The sequence below is a fragment of the Nyctibius grandis genome, chromosome 6 (assembly GCF_013368605.1).
Source record: "Nyctibius grandis isolate bNycGra1 chromosome 6, bNycGra1.pri, whole genome shotgun sequence".
Taxonomy (NCBI): domain Eukaryota; kingdom Metazoa; phylum Chordata; class Aves; order Nyctibiiformes; family Nyctibiidae; genus Nyctibius; species Nyctibius grandis.
Window position 1 is genome coordinate 32,130,274 of NC_090663.1, and position 13,391 is coordinate 32,143,664.

Below are 13,391 nucleotides of genomic sequence, written 5' to 3' on the forward strand. Positions count from 1 at the left end.
AGATTAGGGTTATAGAACCAACCTCAATCTTGTGTTTGAGCACAGGAAACATAAAGCACTGCAAAAGCAACAATGTGATTCACACCTCCTGCCAACACACCTCCAGCACAATCTTGGTAAATAAAAGTAAAATGAATGGTTGAATTCAAAGACTAAGAGAAATGACTAAATTTGTTTCCAGGTCTAGAGCTTTTTGCTGACTGTGTTAACATGGATGTTGATTCTTGCGATTCCTAATGGAGGATTAGGGGTTGATCTGTTCTGGAAAGTATTGGGTGAAACTTGTAACCTCCACTGTCTCCACACAAGCCCCAATTCTGTAAGTTCTTAGGAGGCACTGATGGCTTTCCCTCCTCTTTATCCTTGGGATGAGGGCGATTCATGCTCAGAATCTCTCCATGCCACAGAAATAGAGGCATGGTGTTTTGGAGCATGAAACAACCAGGGAGGAGAGGGATCCTTTTAGTAAGCCAATTACAATTCAGAAACCTTGGCCATAGCTCCAGTTCTTCTACAGAAAATCATTCTGAAGGGATGTATTGTTAATCATTAAGCATCAGAAGAAAACCTGATGACAGTTTTCATCAGATTTGTCTGGGATGAAGCAGAAAAATGACATCCCATGTCTGGAGCATGGACAGTTCAGGGTAGTCAGTAAACAGACGTGTTGAGTCTCTCCTGAGTTTGCCCCCTTGTGATGCTCAGCCTACCTGGCTCTCCTGTGCCCATGGGAGGGATGTATGGTGGATGTGGTCAGCCCAGGCACATGCGGGGACACAGTGACACAGACCGGGGCTGGCCCATGCCCATCGTGTCAAGGGTGACCATGTCGAGGGTGGCTGTAACCTCTATGTCTGGGGTGGCTGTAACCGCTATGTCCAGGGTGGCCTCCACACCAGCCAGCTCCCCCGTGCGGATCTCAGGGCTGGGTCCCTGAGCACAGCAGCCCAAGAGGGCAAAGTTGGTACCAATAGTAAATAGACACAGAACCGAAGCAGCCTGATCTGGCCGTGTTTTGGTCCCGCTGCAATCCATTAATTGCTGCAGCTTGAAAGAACAAAGGCAGAGATAATGGTCTCAGGAGTTATGAACAGAAATCAAGCCTGGGCTGAATCACCAGAGGAGGTCCTTTGATTTCAGGGGGAAAACTTCTCATTTGTGGCAAGGAGGAATTGCTCTCTCTGCTTTACTTGCAGCATGCCCCATCCCCCCGAGCTGCTGAGCGCGGCCCACGGCAGCCCGGGGCTGGGCAGGGCTGGACCTGCAGGGATGAAGCCCTCGGCATCTCGGGGATGGGGGGACGGCCCCGCTTCACCATCCTCTCCAAATCCGGTCGATCCCTTAACTAACCCCAGAGACCCCAAGGGCTGGCGGGGCGTGCGGGGCCCGGCGCGGCCGGGCTGGCTCCTACCACGGGCTCCGGTGCCCTCTAGTGTCACGGTTGGCAGCGGCGCTGCCCGGGCACCCTCGGCCGGCTGCGGGGGCACCTCCGGAGGCACCCTCGGCCGGTGGCACCCTCTCCCCCCCCCGCCCTGTCGGTGCGGGCCCGGGGCTCCTCGCCGCGGGGGCTGGGGGGGCCGGGGCAGAGCGAAGCACCGAGTAAGGCGCCGGTGAAGGGCGAGCTGGAGAAACAACCCGTTTTCCCCTGGCCTTGCGGGCTGCCTTATCTCCCCCCTAAACTGGGTTCGGGCTGCTTCTGGACTAGAGCGGCCTGTTTATTCTGTCGCAGTGAAAAAGTCAGGGCGGGAGCTGAAGGAAAAACAAAGCCTGTTTTTTTAAAAATAAGGCTTCCACGGCTGTTTTGGCATCATTTAACTTCAGGAGCCAAATGAAACAATGAAAGCAAACCAGCTCGACGTTGAGCAGCAGCGGCCTCAGTGGGAAAACGACGGGCACGGGGAGCTACCTTAGCCAACCATGTGGGGAATCAAAATAAAGGTTGGGGAGGGCAGGTTGGGCAACGTTCATTTCTTTTGTCTGGCTCCCTGCTCTCCCGGTGACACGGGATCCCTGCTATTCAGAGCCAAATTCTGTTGAACAAACAAAATGAGGGAATCTGGTGTTGTGGAAAGAGGGAAAGAAAAAAACCAAACTGGTAGGACTGTAAATGCACACAGGGCCTTCCTGCGGGCAGCGCACGTCTCCCAGTGGGCCTGGGGGCCTTGGCCGTCCCCTGCCTTGCTCCTCTTCTGTCTCAGGAAGCCCTCACCGCTGTGTTCCCCTCCCTCTGCGACAGATACAAGCACAGATTTATAGCGAGAAGCGATGAGAGGCTACTCCTCTCTCTCCCTCTCTCAGGGGTTTAGGGGGGACTGCTCCAAGCCGGAGCTGCTCTTCACCACACTCTTCCTCCTCCAAAAGGTAAAAAGGGTGAGCAGGCTGCGGCTGACCCCCGCGCCGTGCACTGCTGCAACGTGGGTAACGATAATCAAACCCAGACCTGCCTTCCCACCGAGACAAAAGGCTGCGGCCCCACGGCGTGGCTTCCCGCGGGCCCCGAGCCGGGGCACCCCCTCTCACCCGCCCCTGCGCTGCAGGAGACCCCTCATGAGCCATCTATTAGGCTGCCTTATAGCCTCAACCAGCTAAACGCTGCCCGGCTCACCCTTGGGACAGAGTCGCAGGAAAGGGCTCATTACTTGCAGCAAATTGGGACTCCTCCCAGGTGGGGGGATGCTGAGCGGGGCGGCTCGCCGTCTCCCAGTCCCCCTGGAAGCGTCCGAGAGCGGAGCCAGACGTCCTGCAAAAATCCGCCGTCGGTGCCCGCTGCCCGGACCCTGCGGGTGCTGCGGGTCCGGGGAGGGACCCCCCCCCCCCCGCCCCGCTCCGCCCAGGGGGCAGGTTGGGAGGATAAACAGGCGAGAGCGGCTCTAGCCCGCCGTTTTGTTTAAGATGTGCCGCTTCCATCTGTTGCCGCACAAACACACGCTAGCGGGATGCCGTATAATCCAGCCCTTCGCGGGGAGGAGAAGGGGGCTGCAGTGGTGAAAATCCCCCCCACCCCCAGCCTGTCCTCTCGCTAACGCCAAGCCCCCCGCGATTCCCTGGACGGCATCCTCCTGCGCCACACGGGGCGGGGGGTAGAGCTCAGCAGCCGTCCCGGAGGGTTTATTTTAACTACCACCTCCTCTGCGCGGGACCAATCCATAGGCACCGCCGGCTCTTGGGAGGGGGGATCGGCCCAGCAGCAGCTGCCCGGCCCCGGCCGTGCGGGCAGAGCCCGGTATGGGTGCCGCCGGCTGGGTCCCCCCACGGGGCGGCGGGAGTGGGGCCGGCGCGGCCCGGCCCTTAGCGTGGGGAAAGGGGAAGCCACGTCGGAGAAAGTGTTACCGCTCCCCTGGAGGGGCCCTGGGCGAAGAGGCACCACCATCCCCGTCCCGGTCCCAGCAAAGGCAGTCGGGCTCCCCGCCCGCAGCGCCAGGCTGGCGCGTCAGGCAGTTTTGCCACTCCCCGAATTTGCAATTTTTATTTTTCGCTGGGTCTTGTGAGATCCCACGTGGAAGCCGTTAACGACCGCTCGATAATGATCATGACAAAGGCATTATTCAAATGAGGCAGGTAATTGCAACCAGAAGGCGCCTCCTCCCCTTCCTTTTGCTCCTTTCTTTTTGCAAGAGTAACTCTCGCATTACATCCCATCCTGACGATACTTCGCCAGGAACCACCTCCATCGCCCCGCACGTTAAGCCACATACGTTCACGACGGTAAATCACTGCCCGGTCCCGGCAGGGCCGGGCGGGATCGCCTCGGAGCTCGCAGGCAGTTGTTTGCCGCCGATCTGAACCGCGCATCTCCGCGGGGCTTAAATCTGAGAAAAACCGCAGCTCCGACCCAAGTTCTCATAGGACTTTTCCCTCCGCGAATTAAGGGGTTCAGGCTGCTGGGTGCGCTCGCCCCTCCAGGCAGAGAGTTCCAGGGTGAAGTGTTGTTTTTTTTTCTGGCTTGTTTTTGACTCACTAGGAGCCTGTTGTTTATTCACAAGCATTACGGTATCCTGTTAGCATTCCGACTAGGGGCTGCTCACAGATTTGACTCCGATGATTTCCTGGAGGAACATGTGGAAGCAATAGCGGGGTTGTGCGCTCACCCGAGCCGAGGATGCACTAGCGGGGGGCCGTGCAAAGGGCCGGGAGCCCTGCCGGGGACCCTGCGAGTCCAGCCAGGGGCACCTCAGCCTGAGCCCTCTTCTCATGGGAGTCGGTTCTAGTTTCTGCCCTCATTCCCTTCGGGGCATCTTCGCTTCAGAGGCTTAGTTCTCCTTCGCTTAGGAAAGAGAAAAACCACCGGATCCTGGCGCTTGGCTTTGAGGACAAACTTTTCTTTTGTTTAATACTAAAAGGAAAAAAGAGGTGCGAGGAGGGAAGGAGGGCCAGACTCGGGAGGGGAGGAAGCGGGAGAAGCCCCGGGGAGCAGCTCTTCGGCCTCTGCCCTCCCCAGGAGGCAGGAGGGCAGGCACGAGAGCAGGGAGAAGGGCAGGCAAGCTGGCAGGGACCTCCCGCGCCGCTCCTTTCCTGGGGCTGCACTGCCCCCTCTCCCGCGGCCGCCGCATCGCCCCGCCGGCCCCGCTCGCCTCTTTCCGCACGGAGCCTGCAGCAGAAAGGCTGCGAGGGCAGCTCCCCGGCAGCTCCCCCGGCCACCCCTTATCGCCAGCAGATAGCGACGGTCAACAAAGCAGAGATACCCCGGTGCTGGCTCCCCGGTGGGGATCAAAGCTCCGTCTGAGCATGTTCAAACAGGACGGACTCGGACGTGCGCTGCCCTCGCCTCCGCAGGCACCTCCAGCCCTCGCCGTGCCCCCTGGCTTGGTTATTGCTGGGGTTTGTTTGCGCTGGGCAAAGCAAAGGCAGAGAGGATGAGAAGAGCTTTCCCGGTCCCGTCGGAGCAGCGGGGTTTGGAGGGGCCGGCTCTTGGGGAAGGTTACTTTTCGTTGTGTCTTTCATTCATAAATGTCAGTGATTCGTCTCTCCCCCTCTCTCTCAGTGCCTCCTGCTCCTGGCTGGCTCACGGCCTTCCTTCCCGCTCTCTAGCCCAAGCTCAGTGGTGTACAATGGACGCGAGGAAGCCGCAAATTCGTTTACAGATCAAACTCCCCATCCATAAACTCACACTGTGGCCGTGGACACCGAGCCCTGCGCCCGACCCACCGTCCTGGAGGATCTGAGGCGGGAAGGCTCATTCATGAAATTGGGAACACCCGGAGTTTTCATGAAAGTTTTTTGGGTTGGGTGGGTTTTTTAAAACTATTATTATTTTCTCCCCCTGCAGTTCAAAACTCTCGGCTTCCCCCTTTCCTCCCCCTCGCCCCTGCCATATGGCTAACCTCCCCCCTCCCCTGCGAGGCTGGTGAAATCTGGAGGCAGAGACTGGCCCCCCTGCCTGCGTAAGAGCCTCCTGCCGGCGCGCCCGCCTCCGGCCGCGGGGCTGGGGGCGCCGGGCGAGCCGGGGCGGCTCTTATTCTGAAGGGGCCGGAGGGGGGCTTCGTTTCCTGACAGCTATTTACTTAAAGCAAATGATTAGTTTTGGAAGGATGGACTATAACATTGAATCAATTACGGGACGCGGTTTGTGAGACCATTACAGTCGGAGCGGGAGGGAGGGCGAGCGGGAGGGAGAGAGCGCGGCTGAGCGGGGAAAGTCGCAAAAGACGTGGACATATTTTGGATATTTTACAATCTGCAGGACTGGGGCTGCGGATTATAAAGGAGAAGGTAAGCGGTGAGGGACAGTTTCCCCACCTTTTTTTTTTCACCTCTTCTCCCGCTTCTTTTTTATTATTTTCTTTTTTTTTCCCCTTCACTTATTTGTTGTTGGTTTGAGTTTTCTTTTTTCTTTTTTCTTTTTTCTTTTTTCTTTTTTCTTTTTTCTTTTTTCTTTTTTCTTTTTTCTTTTTTCTTTTTTCTTTTTTCTTTTTTCTTTTTTCTTTTTTCTTTTTTCTTTTTTTTCCCCCTTTTTTCCCGATGCTCTGAGCCAGGCAGTGAGGCTCCTTCCCGCGGGGCGCAGGCGGCGAGGGGCGGCAGACGCTGGCGGTCCCGCGGAGAGGAGCGGGGACCCAGCGCTCCGCGGGCCGTCGGGGCGCGGCGGCGAGGAGCGCTGGCAGCGCTAATGACAAACACATTGGGACGGCGGGGCCACCGCTCCGCATTCCTGCCGCGGGGGCGGGAGAGACCCGCGGGGGTCCGCGGGCAGCAGCGGTGCCCGTCCGGGGGAGGGGACGGGGGGACCCGCACCGACAAAGTAAGGTAGGGTCGCGCCCAGCGGCTCCCCCTCTTCTCGCATCCCTTGCTGCCTTCACCCCGCCGCTTTCTCGTCCCTTCCCCCACCCTTTGTTTTTCACCACCTTCTCCTCTTCAGATCCCCCTTCCCCACCTCACTCACCCTGACCTGATAGCCTAAAATGCCCTGAGATCCCGGGCGGGGGGCACGCACACAACCCCCTCCAAGGCAACCCGATCTCCATCCCTGCGCGCCCCGTCTTTTTTTACACGTCTCAGCGGAAAAGAAGATGCTGAATTTAGGCAGGACTGATAGCTGGAGCCTTTCCAGCTTACAGCCCTCTCTCGCAACGGGAACGCCAGCCCTTCCGCATGCCCCCCGGACTGCTGGAGCCCACCGCCTCCTACCCCGGCGGAGGGCAAAGTCTTCGCGGCCACCGTTTGGATTTTGTCAAGCGCGGAGGTTACAAACTTGCCAGCCTCTGCCAGGCTGGAGTCCCCTGGAAAAGTCCTAGGAGCAAGTAGGAAATGGCTTTTTTGGCTGTCCGCGGCATTGCTCAACATATTTGGACGCGGATCCCTCAGCCCAGGAGCCGTTCCAGAGAACAGGACTTGGACAGCTTTTTCTGGAGCCAGCAGCGACAGATCTAGCGAGGCGGCCGCCAGCCCCCGGGGCTTGCCCGCATCCCGGCAGGGAGGTGGCTGCGGGGCAGAGGCGGGGGCGATGCCCTGGTCCCCGCCCGCTCCGGGGGCACGTTTCCAGCGCCCTCGACGGCATTTTCGGCGCGTCTCTTGCAAACGCTCCAGCTCCCTGGCGCTCCTCCGGGACCCAAGGCTGCACGCCCGGGGCGGACAAAGCATCGCCTCGGCCTGGGTGGGGACCGACGGACCTGTCCCGAGGGTTGCGGGCACGTCGCTTTCCCTTGGGCCCACAGCTCCGAGCCGGGGCACAATGGCTGTCCCCCCGCCGAGACTCCCGCCCCCTCTCCGGACCCCGCGCCCTCGGGGTCCGTGCCTCGCCCGACAGAGAGGGCTGGAGAAGAAGCCCCGGGTCGCAGCGCCAGCAGAATTAGCCAGCCCCGGAGGGAAACACGGCTTCGCTCTGCCCCTCTCCGTCTCCCCTATCCAGCTTTTCTTTTTCCTGGCTACCTCGCACAAAAAAAAAATTTAAAAAAAAAAAAATCGCTCCAGTTTGGCAAAGGCTTTCCTATTGTTTCCCAGACAAACAGCGAAGTGGCTGGGAGTTGCCATCTCTGCTAGGTTTGCCGGTGTCCCGGGCACCCTTTGATCCGCAGCGGCTCTAGCCGTCGGGGTCCGCCGAGCGGCCGTGGGCCAAGGGGCCGCCGCGGCAGCGCCGCTTCCCCGCTCCCTGGGGGCTGCCGCTCCGGCTCCCCGCGGGCAGGCAGGGTCTGGCAAGCGCCTGCAGCCTGATGGGGGCTGCAGAGTGTGAACGTACCTCCCCCCCCCATCCCCACCACAGTCCCAGCTGGCTGTAGGCTGCCCTCTATCTCCCCGACGGGGCGCAAGGGGGGAAGGGGGCGGCTTGCGATGCCCTCGGCATCTACCAGGGCCGATGCAGAGCCCAGCTGGGGTCCCAGCCCGGCTGCGTTAACTCCGTGTCCCCTGGATGGAGCAAGAGACGGGATCAAAGCAAGGAGACAGGCATCAAAGGTTCTTCTGTCATTGGCTGATCAAAATACGAACTGTGGAGATCCGACTTTTAACTCTGGGTCTAGAAAAGCTAGGGAAAAATGTCCCAGCAAGGGACTTGGGTTTTAGCTTCTAGTTAACAAAGAGCATTTTAGAAAGGCTCTCAGCTAAACAGTGGTTTAACCAACCTCAAAGCTTGGGAAAAAAAAAGTTTGAAGACAAATGAGACCTCACAAAGCACTGGGATTTAGGAGTCCAGAAGCAAACCAGCTCTCCCAGCCCGCAGGCACTCTCCTGCTGCTTTAAAATGAGACCCCTTGTCCTGGTATTCCTCTCCAGGCACCAAAGGGCGGGATATATGCCAGTCCGGCTGCCATCAGGCACTGAGGCCATCTTTGCTGTTATTTGCTCGTTGATGTATGGGAAATCTTCATGTGGCTGTGAGAGCAATATATAGGTATTAGGTTTCAAGAAAGCAGGAAGCAATAAATATTTTAATAAAATACCTCTCTGCAGTACTACAGTATCAAGCTAGGTTTGGAGTACAAAGTATGTAGACAGAAAAAGTCTTGCATATTTTCAGCTATGCCAGTTGGTCTAAAAATGAGTTGATCTCACTACTTCTGTATGTAAGCTCTAAAAATTTTAGTAGAAGATTGCTTCACTCATTTTAAAGACCAGGGAATGACTTCTGAGAGGTTATTTTTCCTGGTGGTGGCAGGAATTGCTGATAATTTAAGAAAAGCAGGCAAGTAAGCAAACAATCATTTCTCTCCCTCATGCCTTGTTCTCCTGCTTTACTCATCTCTTTCAAGCCAATAAAGCTTTGCATGGGCACCCGAGGGAAAAGTTTGCAACAGCTAGGCTTCCTAGCTCTTGTGGTCAACAGAGATGGACTTTTTTTTTCCATGCAATGCTTCTGAGCACTTGAGTTGAGATCTGAGGTGTTCTTTGATTTGTTCCTGAGAACCCAAGTGAGATGTTTTCCTTGGAAGCGCCAGTCTTTTTGTCTGTTTGCTGAGACAGTCTGGAAAATCCTCTTTGGATCGAGCAGGGAAATTTAGACTTTGCAAATTTCCCCCCACGTTTAGCTCCTAGACTGGTGGAGTCTGTCTTTGAGGGTTGGGCTGAAGAATCAGGGCTGTCTAGAAGGCTCATCGGGTAGCAGCCGTCACTGTGTGTCCTGCAGAGCCCAAAGCACTCTGCAGGAGCCCAGCACTGGGCTAGTCTTGGTGTGTAGTTATTCCTGCATACAGGCTATGCTGGATTCAAATACTTGTAAAGAGCTGTGGAACAAGCCTCATTTTAGGAGAACATTTGTGCCAGTCTTTTTCATTGAAGAAATTTTCTTTTGTTGTTTGTGCCTTTCCCCAGTGAAACCTTCAGAACCTCCTGTTAGCACTGCGGGGCAGCTCTGCTCTTGTGGGGATCTGAGTTTGCAATTTGGGAATTGAGAACGAAGAAAAGTTTCAGGAGATCCTGTCAGAACATTTATGTTCAGCTAGTGACGTGTATCACAAGGAAGAAATGTTCCCCTCTTTTCTTGGGCTGGCCTTAGCTCTTCCTGGAAAAGATCAGTCTTCCCAGAAGGACATACTGCCACTCTGACAAAATCACCACTGAAATTATCCAGCCCTCTCATAACAAGCATCATCACATCATTACGTGCCAAGATTTGCAATCCAACTACTGTCTTATCACTTATGTAAATACAGAACAATAGGGACTAGTTTGGTTTTATTACTTGTTTTAAATCCGTGAACTCGTATGAAATTAAAATATAAAAAAAGTTGGATTTTAGTTAGATCCAGGAGACCCAGTTCAGATTCCATCTGCTAAGTTGGAAACTAGCGTTGTCTTCTGCTCAACAAGACATTTGGCTCATTGATGTGGATCAACATTGCCATCCTGTGGCCAAGAGGATGAACTGTAGTGACTGGGTAGCTGGCAGGAGAGAAGTCTGCTCGTCTCCAGTCTCCTGGTGGATGGACTAGTTTGCTGTCTTGAAAGAAGTCTTTGATTTACAGCAGTATGAAAAAATATATACCGCTGGCTCTTCTTGGTCCACCACCGTGCTTTCTCTCTAGGTCATGTAGAGCAATCACCCAGGAATAGCATCATTTTCTAAACACATATACCCATCGGCTCTCTGGGTACTGATTTTACTTTGTCTTCTGCGGTGCAGTCAATGAAACCCTTCTTTGTAGGAAACCAGCACTTGACAGTGAGTGTTTAGAAGATTGACTCCTTGCTGATAACAGTTCTTCAGATGTTCTTTTTCTGATTTTTTTATCACTAAAGCACACAAGAGAGATAGATACCAAAATTTCAGTCAGATCCTTTCAAAACCCAGTGCTTAAAGTAGATGCAATGACTGTTTTACCTTGGGCAATCAGCCTTCCCTGCAGGGAGTTTGACAAACCCCTTGTGGCATCATCTAGCTTTCACTATACACGCCCAGGTTTCTATTGTAGCTAGTGATGTTCATGGTATGCAAGGAATCAAGGTTGGCTCAAAGTTATGGTGTATGTGTGCTGTCAATACCAGGCTTCAGCTTGCATAAATCTACTGGATTCAGTGAGGCTACACCAATTTATAGTTTGATGGAGTGGTGTTAGGAACTGAACCTGATGTATCTATTCAGGCCTGAGATTTGGGTGACTTAGGACAAAGAGGGCTGCTCTGCCATAAGGAAGGTTAAAAAAGCCAAATAAGTGCATACAAAAAATTAGTTAATTGTAAATAAACAAAAACACGGTAAGTGTAGCTGCTTGGTGTTGTGGGAATGACAAGTGTGAAATTGTACCTGCCTTAAACCTTGACTCCAGCACTGACGTGTGAGGATATGCTCTAATGGGACTCCAGCATGCGTAAGTCAGATGCACGATGTAATTAAATCCAGTTCAAATAGATTTTGAGTACAGATGATGGTGAATCTTTAGTACATCATTCTGTCTTTCACAGTGAGGAAGTGTTGCTCTGGGTCTTGATGAGATTAGTGGGTCACTGAGGAAAGATCAAAGCTATGGGTTGTGAAAGAATACCCAGCTGGAAAATGCAAATTTAGGAAGCCCTTGTGTTTTTAAACTGCAATGGTAGATTGAGGCACTCAGCTCTTATTGATTTCTATGGCAGCCCAACCAAGACAGCAAATTCAAAGCAGCACTTTGGAAATGCCATCACCTGTACTTACACCAGGACAGTCATGGGACTTCACTCCTCACATGCATGGCTCTGCAACAGTGCAAGTCCACTTCAGCAGAGCTCTGCAGACTGATGTGCAAGAGCTGGGCTAGCTTTGCATTTTCTCCTTCTGTGCTGCATCAGTTACATTGAATAGCCTGCAAAACCAACACAAAAGGCAGCGAGATCTGCCTTTTCAGAGAGAAAAGGCAGAAGAAAACTTGGCAGGCAGTGAGGTAATGTTGTCTTGTGGATCTTGGGAGGTTAGGAATCAGATCAGTAAAGCAGACCATGGTGAGTCTTTCAATATTTACAGTGGGTTACTTTATTAGAAAAAAATTACAGCATATAAGTGTGATAAAAATGAGTAAGGGGACTGAGACGGAGGGACTTGGATGTCCTAGAGTCTGTTATCAATGGGAGACAGATACATAAACACATGGCAATTTTTGCTAATTGAAGAATCGTCCAAAATGCCTTGTCTCTGCTGGAATGTTGTCAGTTGAATTTCTGAAGTTGTTTGTACAGGTTTTTAGGGGTTGGTAGCTTGTAAGTCTTCTAATTCTGCTTCTGAGACCTTTATATTTGATTTGTGTATCAAACACTTTTTCCTTTGCAAAAGTGTGTTATCTGCTCCACACATTGTGGAAGGAAAGAGGTACTGGTTCAGAAACACTCCTCGGCATGTTGTAAGCATTTAACTCCCATATGGCACTGGTATAGTGGTAATAAATAGATGCACCTCTGTGCTTTCCTATCTCAGCATCAGGAGCTGAATACCAGAGGGTGAACAGAAACTCTCCAGAACCTTTGAAAAGTAGTCCCTGTCTTGGCACATCATCCTTTATTTTACTCCTTGGTCTGTGTTTCAGATTAGGGACTCTTCTGTGCAGTCTTCTTTTAATCCATATTGGCTTTGGGCCAAATCCAGTTACTATTAAAGTCACCAACAAAATGTCCATTGATTTCAATGGGAGCAGGGGTTGTAGTTTGTTGGAAATTATCTAGCAGGCTGCTTGAGGGTTTTAAGTAGAAATGTCATTAGATGGCACAAAAATTACATAAATGCTTATTGCCACTGCTGCCTCTTCAAGACTGATGCCTTAGGATTATGTGATTGAAAGCTAAAATTATCACCTGTGATCTGTGACTCTCGACACTGGTGGGGTGAAGAGATGCTCTGTGAATGGCAGTGCTGGCCTACAGTCTGTCGTGGATTTATTCCATTAGAATATTTCAGCATATGTTTTAAATAGCATGTCTCTTGATCAAGGGAATTCTTGCTAAATAAGCAATAAAAACTATTGTGTTGCATTGTATTCAGTAAGCTATATATATACATATGTACAATGGCAAAACAAAAATATCACTCAGGATTGTACTATTTGTAATAAAAGTAGCTTTTAAATATGCTTTTTCTCCTACAAAAGCTGCTTGCAGTTAAAAGGCCAGAACTTACTGCATAGTCATTGCATCCTCACTGATGCCTATGGTGGTCTCTGTGCAGGGGGGTTTCTGTTGGCTCAGTCCTGGAGGCTGCAGTGGGCATCAGAGCTACTTGTAGGCTGTTTGAGAGAGGGATGCACCAGTACTTCGCTCCTTACACTGCCAGTGGAGAAGGGGTTATGGTGCCTTAGCTGCATTCCTTGTGCCGGTGATGTGTCTGTGGCCCCACGTACCTCGTGGGAGGTGGTGGCACACATTGCAATGGGCTGTGGGTGCGAGCTGGGGTCCCCAGGCTGTTTCTCCCCATGGCACCATGCAGAGTGCCAGGAAGCTGTGCCAAGGCGCTGCAGGAGAGGGGTCCTGCAAACTCTCATTCCGGTTTTCAGTCCATTAACTGCGTCCCTGTTGTCTTCTCCTTTCTGTTTCAGTCTTTGGTAGCTATGGGTACTTCCCCACGGACGTTCCTGATCCTGGGATGTTTTCTCACAGGTAATGTTCCTCAGTCCTCTATGCCTCTCCTCTCCTACTCCTTCATAAATCCTTATTTAAGATTGCTTTCATTGTGCCCATGATAACAAATCCCAAATGGTTGCCAGCTGGCTAGAGGCTCGATTTTTCTGCCCTTCCCTTCCGTAGGCTAAGACAAGAACTACTGAGACAATGGTGCTTTTCCTAGCCTGTGCCGGCCACTTTGGCACCCTTACAGCTGCTCTAACCTCCCGCCTGGTTTGCCTGCCTGCGCAGGGAAAGTGAGCCTGCCTACCCCCAGCTGTCCCAGCCCTGCCCCGCTGGCGAGGCTGCCTGTGTGGGCTCCCCGCATCCTCTCACACCACACCACCTAACCGCACTCGCCGGGGCTGCCTGCCCAGCCTCCCAACATCTGCCGAGCGAATGGTGCC

The 13,391-nt window shown here is 53.1% G+C and overlaps 1 protein-coding gene across 1 annotated transcript in view; it reads left to right on the forward strand.

The window, feature by feature from the left end:
* Positions 1–5,622: 5,622 nt before the first annotated feature.
* PDGFRA (platelet derived growth factor receptor alpha) overlaps positions 5,623–13,391 on the forward strand; it is a 34,798-nt gene continuing 27,029 nt past the window's right edge. Inside the window, exons 1-2 of the mRNA XM_068403670.1 lie at positions 5,623–5,709; positions 12,921–12,981. Coding sequence (XP_068259771.1) covers positions 12,933–12,981 — 49 coding nt within the window. The 5' untranslated portion in view covers positions 5,623–5,709; positions 12,921–12,932. The remainder of the gene's footprint in view (positions 5,710–12,920; positions 12,982–13,391) is intronic.